Here is a 24732-nt window from a genome sequence, read left to right as displayed (position 1 = left end):
TTGAGTCTCTTTTTTGTTGTTGTTGGATTTAACGCACTTTATGAATCCCTGGCCCCAATAGAGAACAGAAAATGTATAAAAAAAACCCTCCTTAACCTGACTCTCACTATACCTGTCTGAGCTCTTCCACCGGCAGACTCCCACCCCCACTCATGTCTCCTGACCCAAACCTCCTTTCCCCCCCCCTCCTGCAGGAACCAACCATCGTTCCTGGGCGGACAGATCCTTCTCCATCGCTGCTCCCACTCTACTCACTCCCAAAAACCATCAGAGACCAGAGAGTTTTTAAATGTTTGCTAAATTTAATTAAATTCTTCCAAAAAAATATTTTACTTTAAAAGGTCACTTATATATAAAATCCACTTCACCATGTTTCTCTAACTCTAATATGTGTCTCTAGTCTGTCTACAAACCCCCCAATGATGAGAAAAGTCCATCCTCTCCGTCTTTTGCCTGCTCCACTTTTCAGAAAATGTGTGCTCAAACAGGCCATTTGGAGATTTTCGCTTTATGACATCACAAAGGGCAGTAGCCCCTCCCCCAGGTGGGTGACACTCCCACAGCTAGGTGTTTGTTCTGCCCTCTGAGTCTGCCTTCTCACCGTAAACAATAGGACATGGAGCGAGAAAGACAGAGCCACCCAAGCCCTTCCAGAGAGGGGGCGTGGTCAAACACAGCTAATTTACATATTTAAAGGTACAGACACAGAAACAGCCTGTTCTGAGCAGGGCTGAAATAGAGGGGTTTATAGGCATGATCAAATACAGGAACACAGTGGATTTAGAACAAGAAACTTCACAGACATGTTTTGAGGAGCTCTGAGACTTATTTACACTGAAGAGGAGGAGAATATGTGACCTTTAAAAATTAAGATTGTGAATAAATCAGATCATCATAGAAACATGATATAAAGAACAACAAACGGGTAGATTTAGTCAGATTCACCAGCAGTGTGCAGAAAAAACACACAAAGACAGAGTCCTGGTCCAATTTATTCTGGATTTATTGTTCTACTAAAGTTATTTACTAATTTTTACAAACAAACAAAAAGTGCTCTAATGTGTTAACATCTCATGTAATGTTTTAAACGCCGCGTGCTTTACAAATAATTTACAGTGTGAACGTGTCTGCACGGGACGAGAACTGGAGACCAGCTGCTGCAGATGCTGTGCTGTGTGTTTTTACAATCTTATTTATGAACTGATGAGTAAGGCCTTTAAAGATTAATTTATATTAAAACAAAGAAGTATCCACTGTGAGAGGACGCCAGAAAACAAAATCAAGAATGCATACGACATGTTTAGAGTCTGTGAGCTTTAAATATATTTAGCTTCATGAATGATAAATCATGTGAAGGGCTGTGCAGCTGAACATTTGGAGACAAAATACAGTTGCATGTATGAGTGTAAAGTTTATGATTAAACCCATGTGACTGTAAATGAACAACAATCAATAGAGGCTTCATTAGAACACAGGGCCTTTCAGACAACATGCATACAGGTGATTAGTTAACATGGCAGGTGAAGCCCGAAACAGATACACATCCATACATTTGACTTTACTTCATTTTCAAGATGACCTTATGCTTCGTTTTCTCGGGATAACAACGCTGGTGTTCCCGAGATTACGAGTTAATTTTAGGGCAGTCAAACGATTAGAAATTCTAATCAGGATAACTTGCCAAATTAAATAGTTAATCGCGATTAATCACATGTTGGAAATTCCATTATTTCGCATTTTCAAATAAAAATTCTTAGGCTTTTATTTTGAAATTTAGTTCTGTCTTAAGCTGAGAGTACTTAACTTGCTGTGTGCTTTTATTTTGTAATACAGTAAGGAGCTTCTGGTAGATGGAAGGTTAGGACATGAAGTGAAGCACAGAAACAGGAAGTGGTTAGGGATCCCAAACTGAGGTCAAACAGCTCAAAGGAACGGTAACAAAGGTCAATGTGTGATGTCATAAGGTGGATATTACTTTGCACTCGTCAGCTGAGCTGTCTGAGAGTTTGTTAAAGTGAAATGAGACATTCAAAGATGCAGCAGTGTCCTTCTTTTACATCACTGAGACTACAGGGAGACACTGAGGATGACTATCTACAGTGAGCCTGAAGGGAGAAAATAAGATGAGATTAATCAGGGTTACAAAAATGAATGCATTCAGTTCAGACCTCATTTATTGTGACTAACTCATTAATGCAGACAGCCCTAGTTTTCTTTAGATTGTAAGAAATTAACTTCTTCCCAGGGGAACACGAGCAGTGTTATCCTGAGATAACGGCAAATGGAATAAAATAAAAAGATTGGTTGCATGGTGTCTCTGGGCTTCCATAGAAAAATACATGTTAGAAGAATGTCAAACATAAAGACTCAAAAATAAATGAAGCCGTGTCCCATTTAGTCATATTCATACAGCGGGCATTTTCCTCCGACACATGCAGATTGTTGGGTTTTAAAACAAGCAACTTCAGGTGTTGAAAAATGAAGCCGATGCTGAAGTGTAAAATCCTGCACTTCCTGGAGTGTCCACTAGAGGCTGGCAGCAGAAGCACAGGAAGTCACATACACACCCATTCTAAGAACATGCAGACTCCACACAGAGAGACACTGAGGACAACGATCTACAGTGAGCCTAAAGGGACAAAATAGCATGAGATTAATCCTGATTAACTTGTTAATACTGACAGCCTTACTTTTTCGTTACTGTAGTGATGTGGACCGATGTGAGAGCAGATTAAGAAACTGTCTGCTTTAAAAGAGTTCAAACAAGAAAATAGATGATGCATGGAAGACCAAAGAGCTTCTCAAATAATCAAATGAGATACACAAAGCAAAGGCACTCGAACAAAAACATATATTAAGATCTAATAAAGTGGATCAGTTGATATTAATAAACATTTGAATGTACATTTTCCCCGTTTGAAGTTTGAAATAAACACATAAATATAATTTTTTTTATAAAGTCAGACTCATTTAACCCGAAGAAGTTCTCCAGTCTGTTTTTACATGAAGAAGAAAAGAAGAAATCTGAAGTTAATTTGTTTAAAACTCGGTGTGAAAAAGCCTTAAGGCACGATAAAAGGCAGCAGTGTTTCCCACAGAATGACGCTGTACCTGGGCAGTATGGGGGGAGGGGGGTGGGGGGGGGGGTCAAAAGGCCTTAAGTTGGGATCACACTGAGACGCTCGGTCGCTCAGAAATGACTCAAAAGTGCGTCGGGTAAAACGGTGGTGCGCCTGAGGAGCCGGGCAGCGTGCACAACGGGGCATTATGTGATTAAATGTGATAACGGTAACTCTAATGGAAAACAGACTCAAGCAGATGTCGAGCTCTTGCTGTTGTCCTATGGGATGAGGGTGGGGGACTTAAAAAGTGGAGGTGGGTTCATGATATACTGAAATAAAGGGAACAATATGGTGTCTGGATGATGAAGGCCTTCAGTCCGACTTTCGGTTGAAGCATTTTCGCTGGTCAAAACAAGGACAATATCTGGTAGCTCGGCTGCCCGCCCAGGGATCATCTGTGTGGGAGACACTGGACCAACAACATTCTGAAGAAACACTGTCATGGTCGGCGTTCTGACATGTGACAGAAAAAGTGTCCAAAACGGGACTCAAAGTCTCTTTCACAGTGCGACACTGTCGGCATTAGCTTGTTGACGACTTAGTAGAAAAGAAAAAAGGTCGTTTCCACTCAGCTGAAGGGAAACCAGAGTCTCAGAGGGTCGGACATCAGACATGAAGCTCCTGCAGCAGGACGGAGTGTCTGGACTTACAGTGACGGAGTAAAAAGCAAAAACAGCAAAGATCTACTTCAAAACAAAGTTTTAAGAATTGGCAGACAAACTGCCCCTGCCTGATGAGCGGTCAGTCTTCTCTGAAGGACTGTCGATCTCGATGGGGTCAAATTGAGGAAAGACCACAAAACACAACCTCTGGCCCACGTACGTCGCCCTCTCTGCAGGAACAAAAACAAGACAGATGTTTAATATGAGTGAAGGTTCACAAAGAGTCTGACTCTTTTATCACAACAGAAACTCACCGATGAAGTTGTAGATGCACTTTGGTTTCTCTTTCCAATGGACGCCCAGGAAGTAGACGGGTACACCGGTGAGCATGATGACTAAACCAACGCCACAGACCACGGGCTCGGAGTAAAGACTGAAACCCAGCAGCAGCGCCCAGAACATCAGGTAACAAACAGGAACCAAGAGGTTCACCTGAGGAAGACACGGGTACAAGGTGAGAACATCAGAGGAAGAAAACCCACTTCATGTGAGGTGACGTTAATGTTTTTATCGGTGGGTTTTGATCTGCTCGAAGGCTCTTTGTAACAGCTGTTTCTGCTTAAATAATCATCTTCCTCTGAAACAAAAAGGTCTGACTCTGTAGGGATCCTTTCTGTAACCCCGTCAGACTCTTTACAAAACTATCTGAGCCTGTCAGCGACACAAACAACTTTTAATTGGACTCATTAACAACACGGTTTCACGGTGAAGCCATCACAGCCGGCTTCACGACTGAAGCTGAAATATTTAAATGTGTAGAAATAGAAAGGTGCATGCAAATAAATGACGTCGGTTAAAATGACTTGGTTTTATCTTGTGACTACTCAGAGAAATGTCGGTACCTTGATGGGTCTGTACAGGTTGGGTTTCTTCCAGCGGTAGTAGAGCAGGCCGGCGATGGTGACGCCGTACGACAGGTAGTTGATGAAGGAGACGTAGTTGATCAGGTTGTGTGTCTCTCCGATGCAGAGAATAACAATGGTGGCAGCGCACTGAAATACACAGCAAGGTGAGGAATATGTGGTGAATTTATTTAAACGAATCCTGCAGGACCCTCAGGTTAACCTCCAAAGTATTCATCTGACTTCCACTTTCATTACACTAAACATCCTGCCTGTTCATTATTATCAGTACCTAGCTTTGAAATCTAAGATTGCATGCACGCTGGTTGCAACCATAAAAGTATAAAGCTTCAGGAAAAAGCTTAGAGGAAGAACATTCAGGGACTCCTTCACAGGAAGCTTCAGTGTTTAGCCAGCCCTGCATCGGTCTGTAAACCTTTCTGAGTTCTAACCTCTCTCCATTTTTCAAAAGCATCTCCAATATTGCAGTATATGGATGCATAATTAAAGAGGACATATGATCCCCCTTCTCCAGCTTTTCAAACAGTCCCCTGTGGTCTAAATGAAACATCTGTGCTGTGCTTTGGTCAAAATATAACATGAATCAAGCACCAGAGGAGGTTTGTGACCCTGTATAAACCAGCTCTCTGAGAACGCTCCGTTTTGGTGTGTGTGTCTCTTTAAATGCAATGAGCCCCCTCTGAGTTTTCCCGATAGACATCACTCCTTCGCTAGCAAGAATAAAAATGGCCGACCTGCTCAAAAGTTTTGTTCTAGGCTGGGGTGGAGTCCATGGGTGGAGATTTTTTAAACCAGAATCCCACTGTGACATCACAAGGAGAGCAAATTTGAAACGGAGCATTTTTCTCTGTGTTGTTAGACTTATGCAGACCACAAACAAAAGACTGGATGGGTTTATTTCACATTTTGTGGGTCAGTAGACACTCAGGTTACCCAAATATATGTTCAAAAACACTGTACAAGTGGATTTTTAATAATATGTCCCCTTTAAACAAAGCTTTGTTATGCTCTCTGTGCAAGGCAAATTCCCCTAGGGGTAATAAAGGTTTCATTCATTCATTACATAAAGGGACGATGAAAGTTAAGTAGTACGTACGCAGACCAGCAGGGCGGGGATAGGTGTGCAGTTCTTAAAATGGATCATGGCCAGCAGGCTGGGCAGGTGACCCTCTCTGGCTCCAGAGAAACACAACCTGCAGACAGACACATCACACAGCCGGTCAGCACTCATACTACAGCACAGTGTGAGCATGACGGAGCAGGCGGAGCAGCAGGTCTCACCTGGAGGAGGTGAACAGGTAGCCGTTGATCCCTCCAAAGGTGGACAGAGCCACGGAGATCGGCATGATGACGGAGAACATCCCGAGCAGCTTCTCTCCAAACGTCTGAACAGCAGAAACACAGACACACTCACTCATGTGTACAGACTGATTAATGCAACAAAACAATGTTTTAATTCTCTACTCTTCATCAGTCTATCTTCAGTTGTTGGCATGCTTTGAGTCTTGGAAACAGTAGTCAGAAAACCAAAAAATGATTTCAAGGTAGCTACTTCAACTCCAAAAAGCCAAGATGCAAAACTGGATGCTGACTTGCCCCCTACTGGCCATGAGAGGGCTTGCATGTTAAACACTACATTGGCCTCACATGCTGTTTTTTAGTTTTAGACTAGCAATCCTTACCCAACACTGACTCATATCTGAAAAATGAAATGTAAAAATGACAGTTTATCTTTGTTGCCAATCATGATGGAGCCGCTTTACTCACGACAGCGACGGCATTGGATGACAGCAGCTCCTCGGGTGACATGGAGGAGAAGTAGGCGATGTTGGTGAGCGTGTACACAAAGGTCACCAATGGTATGGAGATGTAGATGGCACGAGGTAGATTCCTGACCCAGGCCACACACACACACACACACACACCATGCACAGGTGATACAGTCGAAACCAAAAATCTGTTAACATGCATGGAAGTTGAAAAACACTGGAAATAAAAGAAGTTTATAAATCGAATATGCATGAGGATGTTGAGCTGCTTCTGAGCAAAGCACAACAATCTGACGCTGTTGGCGACACAATCAGTGCGGGTGAAATTAAAACCAACATGGTGCTATCTAATATTGATTGAGTGAACTTGCTTGTGCTTTAATCTGGGATTCAGCTCCATATTCAATGTTAGGCTTGACAGGTGACCAAAAGAGTGCTTCAGTATGAGCTTGTTAAAATGTGGGACCATGTATGATATCTCAGGTTGGATGGTCATAGGTCAGATTTCACTGTTGAGAACGGCTCTGAAAGATGTCGACAGGCTGTAAATATTTACCGTCTGGGTTCAACCACCTCCTCTGTGACGTAGTTAAGAAAGTTCCAGCCGCTGAAGGCGAACGAGGCCTGCAGGAAGGCCAGAGCGATCTGCCCGACCGACGGCGTCCTGTCCAGGGAAAAGGCCACCTGAGGGGTCAGAGCCTCGTAGTTCCCTGCGAGGTAAAGAGGACATTTCAGTTTGTTTTCACTTCAGGGAGCTGTGAAGCTTTAGGCCGAAGACCGAGGAGGTTACCATTGCAGATCTGGACCAGGCCGACCACGATGATGAGTCCCAGAGCCATCAGCTTCCCCACCGTGAAGACGTCCTGGATCCTGGTCGCCATACGAACGCTGGAGCAGTTCACCCAGGTCAGCAGCACTGAGGAGAAAAACACACTCCGTCAGGGATAAAAACAAACCGGAGAAACCTACACGGGGGGGCAGGTACGCTTCAAAGAGTAAAATAAAAAGAGCAATATGTAACTCTGACCCCTATTGTTTAAAAGTGGTACTGCAGTCCAAATTCAAAACATTACAGAGACCTGTCTCCCCCCCCCCCCTCCTCTCTAGAGTCCATGCTCACGCAGGTTGCCATGTGGTGGACACTGAAGCTTCAGTGTTTAGCCAGCTCTGCATCGGTCTGTAAACCTTTCTGTGTTCTAACCTCTCTCCATTTTTCAAAAACATCTCCAATATTGATCCTAGTTTGAGCACGTTTCTGCTCGTGGAGCTTATTAGAAACATGCAGAGGCTTTTTAGGTCGGGTACAATCACTTCTATCTGAACCAGTTCTCTTGCTCTCTTCCATCGCTGCAACACCTGTTGGTTTGACCTGATAACTGCTCTCATATCTGGCAAACCGAGGGGCATCCAAAACGGTCATGTTGGGGTCACCTTAAAACCACCTACCTTCTCTGGTCCAAACAAATCCAGAGCATTCAGGACCAGAATCTAAAGTTAGAAGGAGGACATACTGGCTGCTGCATTGTTGTCAGAGAAGCCAGCACTTCAACATAGCATGTTTCTTTAATGTCTGATCATATAGTAAGCTCACTTTATCATTTCACTCACTACACATCTCACTGATTGGACCTTTAATGTGTTTTTTAAGATGAGTTGAAACGTATTCCATGATGGACGTTCTTCTTTACCTGGAAGTTGGAAATGACTTTCCCTCCAGTGGCCTTTTTGGCTGTTAGATCGCCACTCCAAGCCCTATAAGAATATATATAGGAAGCGTTCTGTTTTAAAATGTGTAGTCTCCAAAACCTCAATTACATCCCTCGTACGACATCAACAAAGTCATCTTGCAAAGCATTAGACGACTTAATGCAGCTGTACTCAGTCTGTGTTGAAGTGCTCTGACTGTGAATTGAACAACCTGACGGACTGCTCCTTTAATAGTGTCAGTATCGATATAAAGTTCCTGATTCGGGGAACCGGTGCTGGTGTTCCTGTCGGTGGTGGGCGGCAGCAGCGAGTTGCCCCAGGAGGCAGGAATGTGGGAAAGAGGCGAGTGAGGGAGAGGCGTGATTGTTTCACCTCGTCCATCACTGTCACGGCTCTCTCTCATGGTGGCCTCACTCTCCGGCACAAAGGCGAGCTGTCAGCGCCACAAAACAAACCACTTCCGCTGCAAAGAGCAAAGAAAACGTGGCGAGGACCCTCCCCCCGACACACACACAGAAGCGTCCCCGAGGAGGCCCGGCTGAGCTGAGGTTTCAGCATCAATCCTCCTCCAACAACAAGTGAACGATGGCGTCAGAGGCGCAGGAATCACACGTTGTTTCACCTTGCAGACGGGGTTCAGGCCAGACGTTATTTACTCTGTGATGAGACAAAGAGGCCGGCTGGATTAACGGACAGCAGTGCAGGTACTTCAGGCAAAACTCCCAGCAGTTAGGCAGCGTGACAGCTCCCCACTAACGACTATAACGTCAGCACGGCTCTGTGAGACACTGACTGTCTGCTGGGCCCGTCCTGTGACACGGTAACTACTCCTCTTGAAGCTTTTCTATTTTCATACAATCAATATTTGATGGAGACGTTTAAATTTTGGAGGAGTGCAGCTGGAGCTCTCTGCTGCTTCCCAAGAACACCAACATAGTGTCGTAGTCAAGACCACAATAACCAAAGAGACCAGGACAGACACTAGACAGAGACAAGACCAAGACCAAGGCAGGGCGAGACCAAGTCAAGACCAAGACCAAGGCAGGACAAGACCGAGACAAGACCAAGACCAAGGCAGGACGAGACCAAGTCAAGACCAAGACCAAGGCAGGACGAGACCGAGACAAGACCAAGACCAAGGCAGGACGAGACCGAGACAAGACCAAGACCAAGGCAGGGCGAGACCAAGTCAAGACCAAGACCAAGGCAGGACAAGACCGAGACAAGACCAAGACCAAGGCAGGACGAGACCAAGTCAAGACCAAGACCAAGGCAGGGCGAGACCGAGACAAGACCAAGACCAAGGCAGGACGAGGACGAGACCGAGACAAGACCAAGACCAAGACAGGGCGAGACCAAGTCAAGTCCAAGACCAAGGCAGGACGAGACCGTAACACCGGGAAGGTTGCGGTCGTAACCGGGGGAAAAAAAAAAAGTTATTTGTTCTTTTAGAAAGAAAAGTTTTCCTTCTAATCACAGTAATGACGTGGACAAATAGCCAATCAGTGGTGGTCTAGACCAGCTTGATTTAAATCCGGAGTCCACCCAGTCTGAGACCGATACAAGACCAAGTAAAAATGCTTTTGATTGACCTTCAGAAAGTGTTCTTGAGATCAAGTACTACAACAGTACCCTAACACGATGCTTTGGGGTTGACATTTGTATTTTTATTCCTTTATTGGACAGGACAGCTGAAGAGAGACAGGAAATGTGTGGAGGAGAGAGAGTGGTATATGGTGCACGCAACACAACCACTTGATTATCAGGCGCTCCTTAAGCTGCCACATTTAAAACACATTTTGGCCAATGAATGAAAAGCGGGTTAGGAGACACATGTTGGATTTGAACCTGGGCCACTCATTTCAAGGACCACAGTCTCTGTACATGAGGCGTGCAAACTATTCACTCGGCCACCGGCGCCCTGAATAAGTAGTTTTTAAAGTTTTATAAAAATCTCACGAGGAGAATATTTTATTTTAGGGTGATTATAATGTGTGTATTTTTGTAAAGTTTTCATCATCAGCTTTCATATTCTTCTCTACAGACATCAAACCTCGTCCCGTCTCCTCCTTGTGCTCTCCTCCCTCCCAAAGGGATGCCGTGCATTATTTACTACGGCCATAAAAGAGCTTTTTAAAAGCCTTCAGCCTGAAGTTACATAAGAGACGCTTCACACGTGACCACTTTCCCTGCAGTGCTCGTGCCAAAGGAATGGACCTGTAGTTTATTGATGAGCCGGATTTTAATCAGCATAAGGAGATAAATTCATCAGTTCAGGAAATAAAGAAACATGGAGGAAAAACAGAAAGAAAAAACACAAGAAAAACAATCATTCATCATGAAATATGCAAACTGTGTAAGATAAAGAATACTGCACATCATCACTACTGAACTCAATTAAAAGGTCCAATCAGTAAGATATGTAATGAGTGAAATGATAAAGTTAGCTTACTATATGATCAGACATTAAGGAAACATACTATGTTGAAGTGCTGGCTTCTCTGACAACAATGCAGCAGCCAGTATGTCCTCCTTCTAACTTTAGATTCTGCTCCTGAATGCTCTGGATTTGTTTGGACCAGAGAAGGTAGGCGGTTTTAAGGCATCCCCACACGGCCGTTTTGGACGCCCCTCGGTTTGCCAGATATGAGAGCAGTTATCAGGTCAAACCAACAGGTGTTGCAGTGATGGAAGTGGGCAAGAGAACTGGTTCAGATAGAAGTGATTGTACCCGACCTAAAAAGCCTCTGCATGTTTCTAATAAGCTCCACGAGCAGAAACGTGCTCAAACTAGGATCAATATTGGAGATGCTTTTGAAAAATGGAGAGAGGTTAGAACACAGAAAGGTTTAAAGTAGCAGTAATCAAACCTCTACTTAAAAAGCCTACTCTAGATTCAGGAACTCTAGCTAACTACAGGCCTATATCCAACCTTCCTTTTATCTCGAAGATCCTGGAGAAGGTGGTAGCTAATCAGCTGTGTGACTTTCTCCATGACAACAGTTTATTTGAGGAGTTTCAGTCAGGATTTAGAGTCCATCATAGCACTGAGACTGCACTAGTTAAAGTTACAAACGATCTACTTCTAGCTTCAGACAGGGGACTTCTCTCTGTGCTTGTCTTGTTAGATCTTAGTGCTGCTTTTGACACCATTTGACCATCAGATCCTATTATACAGACTAGAACATTTACTTGGAATTACAGGGACTGCTTTAAGTTGGTTTGAATCCTACTTATCATACCGATCTCAGTTTGTACATGTTAATGATGAGTCCTCTATGCACACTAAAGTTTGCCATGGAGTCCCACAAGGTTCAGTGCTTGGACCAATTCTCTTTACATTATATATGCTTCCTCTGGGAAATATTATGAGGAAACACTCCATACAGTTTCATTGTTATGCAGATGATACTCAGCTTTATGTATCAATGAAGCCCGATGGCACCAGTCAGTTATGTCAGCTAGAAACGTGCCTTAAGGATGTTAGGACCTGGATGACCAGAATTTTTTTGCTACTTAACTCAGACAAGACTGAAGTTATTGTGCTAGGCCCTAAGAACCTCAGAGAGACTTTTTCTAGTGATTTGACTGTCCTTGGTGACATCAGCCTGGCATCTAGCACCACTGTTAGGAATCTAGGAGTTCTATTTGCTCAAGATATGTCCTTTAGCTCTCACATCAGGCAAATTTCCAGAACAGCCTATTTTCACCTTCGTAATATATCCAAGATCAGGAATATCCTGTCACAAAATGATGCCGAAAAACTAGTTCATGCATTTGTTACCTCCAGATTGGATTATTGTAACTCTCTTTTGTCAGGGTGCTCTGGTAAGTCTCTAAAGACTCTTCAACTAGTCCAGAACGCTGCAGCTCGTGTACTGACCAGAACCAGGAAAAGGGACCACATTATCTCTGCACTGGCTCCCTATACAGTCTAGAATAGAATTCAAGCTCCTTCTTCTCACTTACAAAGCTCTAAATGGCCAGGCACCATCTTATCTTAAGGAGCTACTAGTGCCGTACTGCCCCTCGAGAACATTACGGTCCCAGAATGCAGGCCTGCTAGTGGTACCTACAGTCTCTAAATGTACTATGGGGGGTAAAGCCTTCAGTTATCGGGCTCCTCTCCTCTGGAACCTCCTTCCAGCCGGGGTCCGGGAGGCAGACACAGTCTGTATTTTTAAGAATAGACTTAAAACTTTTCTTTTTGATAAGTCTTATATTTAGGGCTGGTGCTGCTGGCACCTTGAGCTCCTCTCTCTCTCTCTCTCTCTCTCTCCCTCTCTCTCTCTCTGTGCATATACAGTACATCATATTACTGCATGTATCTATCTGTAAATCTCAGTCACTAACCACCTACTTTCCTGGGAGCTCTTGAGCTCTCTTGGGCTCCTCAAGATTGTTGGTTGACGGCCTGCCAGAATCTTTGTAACATAGCAATAAGTAAGGTCTTTTACCTGCTCTTTTGTAACATAACAATGAGTAAGGTCTTTTTACCTGCTCTTTTGTAATGTTAACAGACAAAGAGTAAGGTATTTTACCTGCTTTTTGTAAAGTGTCTCGAGATAACACTTGTTATGAGTTGACGCTATACAAATAAAAATTGATTGATTGATTGATTTATAGACCGATGCAGAGCTGGCTAAACACTGAAGCTTCAGTGTCCACCACATGGCAACCTGTGTGAGCATCGACTGTAGAGAGGGGGGGGGGGGGGAGAGACAACTCTCTACAATGTTTAGAATTTGGACTGCAATACCCATTTTAAACACTAGGGGTAAGAGTTACATATCGCTCCTTTAACCGTCCCGTTTTCACCAAACGCTGAAGATGTTGAAGCGACTCACAGAGACAGGTGGCGGACAGCATCCGTGTGGCCATGTAAGGAGGGACACAGTCTGGGAAGACGGGCTGCAGGACGTAGCTGGAGAAGGTGAGGGCAATGACTGCCAGCGTTGTCGGGTACATGATGAGGACGGCGCTCCACAACAAGAGGAACCTGAAGAAGACAAAGACATTTGATGACATGAGACAGTTTTTTGAACACAAACAGGGTTTCATGCAACTGACGTAATGCAATCCCAGAATCAAAGCATTGCAGTTTGTCTTCAGTACTTTCTGACGATATTTGACAGCAAAAGAAGTTTAAAGGAGTTTGTTTATCGACTTACCCCATCAGACCTCCAAATATCTCTGTGACGTACGAGTAATCTCCTCCAGATTTGGGGATGGTGACGCCCAGCTCAGCATAACAGAGGGAGCCCAATGCAGCAATGCAACCTCCCAGGACCCAAACCACCAATGCCAAACCCACCGAGCCCGAGTGCTCCAGGACGCCCTTCGGAGAGATGAAGATCCCTGAGCCGATGATGTTCCCTGAGGAGGAGGAGGAGGACGATTTTCAGATGCTGACAGATAAATAGAGACTGACCGAAAAGGGATTTTTAAGACCATCAGCGGAGAAAAATTTTACTTTCTATCAGTTTGAAGGTTCTCACAAAGCAGATTTCTTCAACAAATAATTTAATGAAAAGATGTGTTACATCATTTTGCATTATCATCTAACTGTAGTGTGGGCCGCTGTGTGTTCAGCTGTGATGCAGAGAGTGCGGAGAGAATTGTAAACAAAGCAGTCTGAGCGCCCTCTGCTGGACAAACTACAAGATGAATCCGTTTCTACATCACTCTGACCGTTGTTCTTTTGCATAACATGTTCTGAAAACAGTATCTGTGATAGGCCCGTAGCTGCTGATTCATCCATCCAATATCTAAACCGCTTAATGTCATGTTAGGGGGCGCGGGGGGACCAGAGCCGATCCCAGCTGTCATTGGTCGAGAGGCGGGTTTTAAAAAAAAAAAAAAAAAAAAAGATTTTTATTTTTGGGCTTTTTGTGCCTTTAATTGAAAGATAGGACAGTGGATAGAGTCGGAAATCAGGGAGAGAGACAGAGGGGAATGACATGCAGGAAAGGAGGGCCTACAGCCTAGAGGACTATAGCCTCCATACATGGGGCGCACGCACAAACCACTGCCCCACCAGCATAGCATAGTCTCCCTATTTTTAACCCTTTTCCCCGCTGTACTAACAATCGGTCGTTTCTCCTGATTATCCTTCGACAGTATTTCACATCAGCAACAATCCAACGGGTGTTATTCAGATCTCATGTGGGATGTGAGTCATAGGACCGGTGTAAGGTTGCTAACCGCCCCATGTTAGCCGGGACTTCCTGAGTCCCGGCTAGTCCCGGGACTTTTTAAACTACATTTGTTTGTAATCTCTCAATAGGAGCCAAAAATAGGTTTCAACACATCCTTAAAGTTATCAGTAGGATCATTGGGGGTCGATCTGTTTCTCACCTTCAGTCAGAGAGCTGCAGCTAACACTTGAGACCTACAGAGTCCTCCACATCCTCTGTTTGGAGAGTTTGAGCTTCTGCCCTCAGGCAAGACCAACAGGTTGAACAATTATTTTAAACCTCAAGACATCAAACGACTGAACTCCAGTGAAGACCCTGAGGACTCATGAGTTTTATTCGTTAGGTTAAATTATGGTTTTTATGGACATTTTAATACATTCTTAGTTTCCTGTTGTTACCTGATGAACTCCAGTATTCATGGTGTTTGTTGTTTCTATGCACCTGTGTTTCTATAAGCTTCTTGAGTCTGTAGGGACTTGGGTTGGGAACCAGAGGGTCGCCGGTTCAAGTCCCGACTCGGACCAAGTCTCGGCCAGTTCCCTTTCTGAGCACTGCCGAGGTTACCATTGAGCAAGACACCAACCCAACCAGCTCAGGAGCGCTCGCTGTGTGCAGCCCCCCCTCACTCGGACATCTCTCCATCAGTGCATGTCGTTAGGATCCTCTTTGTGTGTGTGTTTCAGTCTGTGTGTGTAGTATGTCTCAATAACAGAAAACTGAATTTCCCCTCACGGGATCAAAAAAGTATATCTTCTTCTCCTTTTCACCTGGCTGCAAAAAAACAATTAAGTTGAAGTTTAAGTTGAAGTTGATAAGACAGGTGAGTAGGAGAGGAATGAAAACATAAAACAATTGTATTAAATCTCCTGCATACTGTCTTTATTGCACAAAAACATTGGCAACATTTCAGTACCAAACTGATGTTAAGACTGTGTGCAGGAGATTGACTGCAACTTTAAGTAATTAAAAAACAAGAAATGACCACCAAACCACCCAATCTTGTTATTGACATTGTTTGATTTTACTCATACCATATCCGAGTTTAAAATTCTGGCACCCATTCTGGCTCACACAGCGCCTCTGCTCCATATGATGCAGAACATCTTCAACATTTCTTCTTCCGCAGCTCAAAACCAGCAGGAGCTGTGTGTGAGATACTTAAACCTCCATACTGTCCCCCTCTGTGAGTTTACACAGAGGGCATAAAAAGACAAAGAGCTCTATAACAGAGTGAGTTAGAGAAGGAGGTAAAGACCATCAGTCAGGCCGGGACAGGCCCTCCAGCCCACAGCCTCAGTATGCAGTGTAGAGTACCAGCAGGTCGCACACATTCACACTACAGCGCTGTCAGTAGCACAGCAGAAGGCAGCCAAGTGGCACAGACAGCCATTACATAAGCCGACATAAATTATCCACTCCGACTGCAGAGGTGGGAAGTGACCGACTCACCTTCTGCATCTCCCTGAAAGTGACACGCAGGAGAGCAGAAACAGAGTGTTGTTGTTTGGTTGTGTGGCTGCAGAGCGCGGAGCAGCCAGCTCGTTCTCGCTGTGCTCCCTCTGAATGCAAAGGTGCTTCTGCATTCTGCACACAGGACCTTTCTCTTGTTCCACACGGGGATTGTTACAGAAATGTCCGGCTTCAGTAGTTCAGCCGAGGCCCAGTTGGCCAAAATCTGCACAAAACACCGAGGTCAGTTCTTCTATCTGATCTGGAAACATACAACTGCTGAAACAAAGTTGTTAACCCCTCTGCCCTGCTGCTGCTGCATTCAGGCATCCAATCTGAACGACTAGCAAAGATAAAAGTCCTTAAACAAGTGACGGGAACACAGAGACACACATATCTAACGCACGCCGATAACAGACTCTACAGATTCAGCACAAACACTAAGGTGGTCAAAGTCTTCCATACTTTTTTTGGCAGCTTTTTTCTCAATGGATGAGAAACCGTTTCCTCAAAATCCAAACAGGAGCTCTCATTCAGAACAATGAAAGTGGCAAAAAAAATTCCCAGACTGTTTAAAAATTATTACTATAATATCTATGTGAATTAAAAATGTTGGAAATATTTGAGGTAATGTAAGCACTCAACGACAAATATTGATATAACATTTGTTTAGTCAAGTTTTAATTAATTTAGATATCTGAATTTAAAATCTCTACGTATTAGACTTAAAAAAAAAAAGAAAGAAAAAAATTTAAATCTTCAGTCAAGCTGCGGAGTGTGAAAGACAGAGAGTGTGGTCTCAATGTGACAGAGTGCACAAAAACGTTGGCAACACTTCAGCACCAAAATGATGATTATAGAAAAATAAAAGCTAAAAATACAAACTTGTAGGTGCTATAGGATTTTGGTATCAGAAGTGTTCTGGTTGTTGTTTGTATCAGAGTCATATTACTTTTTGCATCTCAGCGGGCTTTGAGGAGCAAAAGAGACTCGATGAGATCTGCTGATCGTGTGAGGATGATTTAGCTTTAAAGGGGTCATATTATTAAAAATCCACTTGTACAGTGTTTTTGAACATATATTTGGGTAACCTGAGTGTCTACTGTCCCACAAAATGTGAAATAAACCCATCCAGTCCTTTGTTTGTGGTCTGCATAAGTCTTACAACACAGAGAAAAATGCTCTGTTTCAAACATGCTCTCCTTGTGATGTCACAGTGGGATTCTGGTTAACAAAATCCCCTCCCCTCCCCTGGTATCTCCACCCATGGACTCCACGCCCAATCTAGAACAAAACTTTTGAGCAGGTCGGCAATTTTATTCTTGCTAGCGAAGGAGTGATGTCTACGGGGAAAACTCGGGGTGGGGGGGGGTCATTGCATTTAAAGAGACACACACACCAAAACGGAGCGTTCTGAGAGAGCTGGTTTATACAGGGTCACAAACCTCCTCTGGTGCTTGATTCATGTTGTATTTTGATCAAAGCACAGCACAGATGTTTAATTTAGACCACAGGGGACTGTTTGAAAAAGTGGAGAAGGGGGATAATATGTCCTCTTGAAATCACGTCTTTAAACTGCAGGTTTCTTCATGCATGTGCAGCTGATTGTCCACCGTAGATGTGACTGACAAGTGACTGACTTTACAGCTTATTTTAAGCCATTTTAATCAGACACAGCCATAAATAAATAAAAAAATAAAATAGACGCGAGTCCGCGCCCGCACATCGGAGAACAACACAGAGAACAACACAGAGAACATGACAGCTACTTTGTGGCTTATATTGTGCCATTTTAGTCAGGTACAGCCATGAAACTCTGGATTTCTCCTTAATGAAGGCTGTCAGCGTTGTGTTCCCGCGTGCTTGTGCTCGTGCATGAAGTGTACCGTGCCGAAACACACCTCTCCGAAGTGTGCCAAAGCCAAGGAAGTGTACCGTGCCTGAGCACGATACGGAGCGGTCACACTGGTCAAACGAACTGGACTTTAGCGTTGAAGCGTGCTTGGGCACGGTACGGATGGCCAGTGTGACCGTGCCCTGAAATCCCCAAATAAGTAACTGTCGATATCAAATCAGAGAACTACTGTGCTAAATGCTGAAATGTGGGCGTTGTGTCTCCTTTATGTTGGTTTAAACACGCAGAAAGGAAGAGGATCTATTCAGGCACATTACTGCATGTAGTGGGCATCACGCTCTACCGTCTGAGCCGCAGCGATTCACAAATCTTTAACTGCAGGTTTGGACTACTATCCACTAGGGCTGGGAATCTTTGGGTAACTCATGATGTGATGTGATTCGATTCTTGGGGTCCCGATTCGATTCAGAATCTATTTTTCGATTCAAAACGATTCTGGACCCATGACTTCAAAGTCTATTTTTTAATCCACATATATATCAGGATTTACTCCAGTCATCTGTGAGGCTGGTTAACTTTCTTGCTGCTCCATTTGACACTCTACTAAATTAAAGAACTACAATTAGCACTTAGCAGCGAGTGACTGATTAGCCAAAAAAATAATAATTTTGGAAAGTTATGAATCTACTTAAAATCTCAGAAGACAAGGAAACTCGATTTTTACATAAATATTTTTTTTTTCTTCCTCTACTAGGCACATGGATGTTGTTCCAATAAATACACTTTTTTTTTATTAAATCTACATAACAGCTTCACCGTTGCATTGATTGTTTTGGTAATCATTTAAATAAAATAATCGTCAAACTTTTTCCACTGTATGAAACATCCACAATAACCAAAGCGTGGCCATGCAATCATTTCAGCAATAGCTCTTGCTTCTTTACATCTTGAATACTGAATAAAAAAAAAATGTAAATCAATTGACCAGAGATATTCAGAGTGTGTTCACAGCTCGGGCTCATGGAGGGCATAGAGAGTTTAGGAAAGTAGCGGAGCACCATTGGAGCACGAGCTCGTTAATCTACCATCTCTGCAAAATTTGATATGTTTCCATCACCTAACAACCACAGGAAGACAGAGATATTAAGATAAACTGGGAGTCTTGAAGAAGCAGAGTGGGCACATATTCACCACCAAGGTGCACAGAGAGTGAAAGGCTTGAAGGTAAGAAAGCTTCAGCAACAACTTGATTATCAAATTAGACCGACTTGTGGTCGACCCTTGATGAAGCCCACAAGCTGAAACTTGTCTTAAATAATGAGTCCATTGTTCAAAGACACTCTGTGAAATGACACCATGAACAGACTCTGATCCATTTCGTAGAAACACTGAAATACAGAGGCGTATTTTAATGGTTAAAAAACAGACGTCATTTAAAACTGATGCCTCTACACGTCATATAAGAGCAAACAGGGCGACCCTGAGCTGGTGTTACTTTTTCAGTGGCTAAGGCTTACACTCTAAGAAATTGCTGTAAATTTACAAGGACATTTCAACAGTATGATCCTGTTATGTTTAAATACAGGACATTACTGTATTATAACGGTTTATAACAATATTTCACTGTATTATTGCTTGAAGGAAACAAAACGGTAATTTCCCGTAGTTTTTGCAATGCATTTTGGGAAAAAAAAGTTGAGACCACATGGTTGAAAGGACAGTGAAGTTGGCTTTGTCAGATTGTCATCCATCTCCATCATGACAATTAAGAGGTGAGTGCCTTACTGCTTTGCTCGTTAGAATAGGCAAAAACCATCACTTACTAAGTTTGAAGTCATTTGTGGGATTAACGTTAGCTAGATTTGGAAATTACACTGAAACACTGCAGGCAGACACATTTCAGACACAATTCTTTGCCCGCTAACATTAGCTTGAAATATAGATCTTAATAAAAATAAATTAAAAAAAACATTTTCTTGTAATGTGGTTAACTAAGTGGGCTATAATGAACTTGACTTGCTTGCCTGGTTGTACTAGAATGGTAAGGTTAGCTAACATAAACAGTCACTTTTTCTTTGTTTCAGCTTCAACTGACACTGACTATTGATTAAATATTGAATTAGAAATGATGATTAGCTGGGCCTACTAGGCAATATGACCATAGATAGTATGATATACAGTATTTGAAAATGTATAAAATGAAACTTTAGTGAGACTGTCAGAATGGACCTGAAACATGTTTTTTGTTTTTTTACTATTTTAACACATAAAGCTGCTGCCATACATCCTGAATTCCTGTACTTAAAGTAATTCCAGGACTTATTTTTATTCATACTAGTTCTACTTTTTACTTTTACTTTACTTCTTTGTATATGGAGAATATTTAGAAAGGATTGTCCATATAATAATGTTCACTGTTCAGCTGGAGCTGCTTTTGTTCTAATGTTGTTTTTTCCCTTTAGAGAATTCCAGTTTCAGTCTGGAAGGAGAAATCAGAGGGAGCTGCAGGTCCAGGGACCCAGTTTCCCTCCGAGGACAGGTTGTTTATTCAGTTATGAAACTATAACAGAATTTGTTTCACTTCTCTGTTTAAAATGTCTCTACCAAAACAGTTTTATGCACTTTTTATAAATTGGAAATGGCCTTTGCTAAATGTCTTAATGTAAATATTTGTGCAAGATTTTTTGCCTATTTAACCTTCATGTTCTTAAAGTGTATTTTCTTTGTTTTTGTCACAGTTTCAATAAAGACAGATGTGGTTTGAGAAGACACTTTGAAGTTTTATTATTTGTCTTAACATTTTAAGTTGCAATTTTAAAGGCACTGTTTATTTATTATTTTAAAACATGGTGTTTTATAACATGACATGCAAGGAATCATTTATCAAATCACTACGTTTAGAAAATAAATATATTGTGTCCATTTTGATAGAAGGAAATGAATCTATAGCTAGGTGTAGTATTTACAATTCACAGTAAAAATCTGCAAATATACCTCTTGTGAAGAAGTGTAAATAAACAGTATTAAACAGTTAATTCTTTCAACAGTATTTTCCTGTTAAGGTTTAAAATCACAGCTTTTTGATGTATTTACAAAAACGGTAGGAAACTGTAAATTTCAGCAACAGCAATATACCGTTAATTTTACAGTAACTTACTGGCAACCCTACTTCCAGTTGTTTACCGTTTTTTAACAGGGGGAATTTCTAAGAGTGTAGTTAGTCATTTCTAACCTTCACGCCCTTCCCCTCGTTTCCTCGTCTTCGAGTGCCCCTTTTCCCCTCAGAACAGAGTTAAACCTGCAAACTGTAGGGGTAGAGCTAAGTGGGAGGGGCAAGAGGAATATTGGGACTGGCCCTAAATGTTGTCGCTGCTGCTGCGCCAACTCTTCCTGTTATTCTGCTAATTCCTGTTTCTTTAATTTGACTTTGTGATTACATGTTCAATGTGTGTGACATGTGTTGTCATAAAATTAATGACAGTGTCTTCACACTTTAAAGGAGCAATATGTAACTCTGACCCCTAGTGTTTAAAATTGGTACTGCGTCTAAATTCTAAACATTGTAGAGAGCTATCTCCCCCCCCCCCCCCCCCCCCCCCCCTCCTCTCCAGAGTCGATGCTCACGCAGGTCACCATGTGGTGGACACTGAAGCTTCAGTGTTTAGCCAGCTCTGCATCGGTCTGTAAACCTTTCTTTCAAAAGCATCGCCAATATTGATCCTAGTTTGAGCACGTTTCTGCTCGTGGAGCTTATTAGAAACATGCAGAGGCTTTTTAGGTCGGGTACAATCACTTCTATCTGAACCAGTTCTCTTGCCCGCTTCCATCGCTGCAACACCTGTTGGTTTGACCTGATAACTGCTCTCATATCTGGCAAACCGAGGGGCGTCCAAAACGGCCGTGTGGGGGTGTCTTAAAACCGTCTACCTTCTCTGGTCCAAACAAATCCAGAGCATTCAGGACCAGAATCTAAAGTTAGAAGGAGGACATACTGGCTGCTGCATTGTTGTCAGAGAAGCCAGCACTTCAACATAACATGTTTCCTTAATGTCTGATCATATAGTAAGATCACTTTATCATTTCACTCACTACACATCTCACTGATTGGACCTTTAACTTCTTTTTCTTTTTATATCACTAAAGTTCATTCAAGACTTTAAGACAGTTGTCGACAAATTCAGAAAAATACTATAGGGGCTGGCAGGAGAAATTTGGGGTTAAATCAGAGTGAAACTCTCAATGCATTCATTATTTTTGATAGCAATTAATCTCATGTTATTTTGTCCCTTCAGGCTCTCCGTAGATAGTGGTCCTCAGTGTCTCCCTGTAGTCTCAGTGATGTAAAAGAAGGACACTGAATCTTTGAATGTCTCATTTCACTTTAACAAACTCTCAGACAGCTCGGCCGACAAGACCTATTTACGTTTTTATTGTCCTGGTTTTGAATGATCTTTTTATTAATATGTGAATTTTGGATTTTCTTCTTGGTGTCAGATTATTTTTAAACTCTGGTTGGAGAGACACCCTGTGCATTTTTTTGCCTCGGGCCCCAACAGACTCTAGATTCGGCCCTGCAGGCCCCCCTCCACCTCTCCATCCCTCCTGCGCGGACGCTGCTCATATTTACGGTGCTGAGAAGTGTTTAAATGTCCCTGCTGCTCATTCTGCTCCAGCGGACAATGTTCATCTGCCTGACCACCAGCCTGCTTCTGGACTTCATATATTTCAGCCACGTAAGCACTACAAGTCAGTTAGATGTGAAGAAGCCACATGCAAACAAACATGGAGTCCTTCATTTTATAAGCTGCAAAACTATCATCAGCCTAATTAGACTTTTAATTAGCAGTCTGCAGGGAGTTCCAGCGTCATTCTAACACTTTGGGGGCAGTTTGAACCAACCCTGCAGGACTCTTGAAGCTGTTTTTAAAAGTTCTGCAGTAGAGAAAGAGAGGAGAAGAAGTGATCCCGCATGCAGCATGAGCTCGCGTGTTTTCCTGCCTCACCTATGATGATGGTGCACGCGCTCAGCAGTCCAATCTCCTTCTTCAGAGTCACCCTGTCGGGGATCTCCTTCATCTTCTTCTTCTTCTTCTTGCTCTCCGTCGCGCTGCCCTGCGGCCGGGAGCGGATGCTGCCGCTGCTGCCGTTCTGTCCCTCCATGTCCGCCTGCTCCCGGGTCCGGTCCGGTCCGTCCAGTCCGCTGTGTCCTCCCAGTCCCAGTACTCCCAGAGCTCCTGTCCTCTCCTCACTCCGTATTCATGCACACTGAATGGGCTGCGCTTGCGCAACAACCTGCCGCTGTCCAGGGTAGAATGTTAAATACCCAGGACTCACCATGGTGCGTTCAGGGACGCCGGGAAGAACTGTCTCGCTCATACTCACGTCCTTTAAACGAGTTCATACTCATGATGGAGTATTTTCACTTCTATAAAGCTCCTGTGAGGAGTTTTTATAATAGTTATTCAACAGTTTGAAATAATTATAATACTCATAGGGCCTACATGACCAAAAAAAAGCAAACAATACAATTAGAGACAGAGTTTATTTTTTCTGTATTGTGATTATTGTTGCCTGAAAGTTCTGGAGGACGAGGGCTTGGGTGCTTAAACAGTGTTTTCTAGTTGTTTTTGCTTCACGCTGAAGATTCATTGTGGGCATACAGCTGGCTACGTACAAGCCGATTTAAGGCCCGCTCCCAATTATCAGGGTGCTTCTCGAAATAATCCTCAAGTGTGTGGTGTTAATATGATTATTCTGCTGCTGCAAATCAAGAGGAGCCTCCCTCAAACGTGTTTGATATTTACAATTACAAATCTGGCTGCCTCTGATGGAATACTTGCAACAGCCAATGAGAGCGAGCACACCGGGAAGCGGATGTTGACTACTTTTACAGTTCAACTGAGCCCTGAGTCAAGTGGACTACTGGGGAAAAGCCGCTTGTGGAATAATGACAACAACATGAGTGGCTTCATAATGTCTCCTGTAGGGCTTTCACACCTGCACAAAACTCCTGAAAATCTCCTGATATTTCCAGGGGGAGCGTCATGTGTGAACGCAAACAGCTGAATGTTTCTCTCTTCACCCGGAGTTTCTCCTGCCAGCCCCAATCATTTTTTCAGCAGAACGTCAGAGTGAGCTGATGTGAAAACGCAGCAGAATATTCTCTGGGGAATTCCCCTCGAGCGAGTGGGAGGGGGTGGTGACGTTTATGCCCTGTGATCGCTGCACGACCATAGACTGTCTGCACGCCACCTCTACCATCTCTGTGAACGTATAACTGGGGGGCATTAGTTGTATATTTGTACACTGTTGTTGACTCAGCCCAGTCGCTGGATGATCTTAAACTCCATGCCACCCCTGCTGAAGTCTGTGACCCCAGGTAGGCCACCCCAGTCTGGATACGCCCCTAAACATAAAAAAACCCAGTAACAATAGAAAACAAAAAATAACAAATGCAATGGGAGGATAGAGGAAGGCTAGACCCTAAAAGTGAGTTTTAAGAAGAGACTTAGACTCAGCTCCTCTGGGAGGTTGTTCCAGAGTCTGGGGGGTCCGGGTGGTGAACACTCAGTCACCTCTGTTTTTTATTCTTGAGTTTGGAACCACCAGGAGAGCAGCATTTGAGCACCCCAAAGCCTGTATTGGTACATGAGGAGTTAAAAGGTCAGAAGTATAGCTATAGGGCAAAAGCATTCTGGGTTAACTTTATAATCAACTCTAAAACTAACCGCCAGCGCAGTGCAGGGATGCAAGGATCCCCGCACTGCGTCTCTTGGTACCTGTTGAAACCCTGGCGACTGCATCTTGGACCAGCTGAAGAGAGGAGAGAGATTTAGTTTAGCTGCAGACGGAGAAAAAGAAAGTAGCAATAATTTAACCTCGTTAAAACAAAAGCATGAACGACTGTTTGCAGGTTTTTGGTCTAAAGGAGTGGCTTGATTTTCTGACATTTTTCTGGTTGGACTGATTTGATATGAAGGGCAGTTGTGTTGTTCTCGAGATCGGTCTTTTGAAGGTCTCGGTCTTGACTCAGAAGTGAAAGTATTTTTACTCTGACTTGTCTCGACCTCAGACTAGGCAGACTCCAGTCAAGACCACCCCTGATAGG

General features: G+C 43.2%; 2 protein-coding genes across 3 annotated transcripts in view; one reads left to right on the top strand and one right to left on the bottom strand.

Moving 5' to 3' along the window:
• Window positions 1-24732, top strand: part of ankrd27 (ankyrin repeat domain 27 (VPS9 domain)) — a 138522-nt gene that overhangs the window by 42887 nt on the left and 70903 nt on the right. The window lies entirely within an intron of this gene.
• On the bottom strand, window positions 986-22903 carry slc7a10b (solute carrier family 7 member 10b). The gene is made up of 11 exons (XM_061037085.1): window positions 22628-22903; window positions 13295-13499; window positions 12971-13122; window positions 7207-7332; window positions 6973-7126; window positions 6415-6538; window positions 5929-6032; window positions 5744-5840; window positions 4627-4776; window positions 4039-4216; window positions 986-3954 (listed from the first exon to the last, which is right to left on the bottom strand). Exons 1-11 carry the CDS (start codon window positions 22782-22784, stop codon window positions 3824-3826), a joined length of 1578 nt encoding a protein of 525 aa, XP_060893068.1. The 5' UTR covers window positions 22785-22903; the 3' UTR covers window positions 986-3823.

This window comes from Labrus mixtus, chromosome 4, assembly GCF_963584025.1.
Source record: "Labrus mixtus chromosome 4, fLabMix1.1, whole genome shotgun sequence".
NCBI classification, from domain to species: Eukaryota; Metazoa; Chordata; class Actinopteri; order Labriformes; family Labridae; genus Labrus; species Labrus mixtus.
This window is presented reverse-complemented; position numbering and strand designations above follow the sequence as displayed.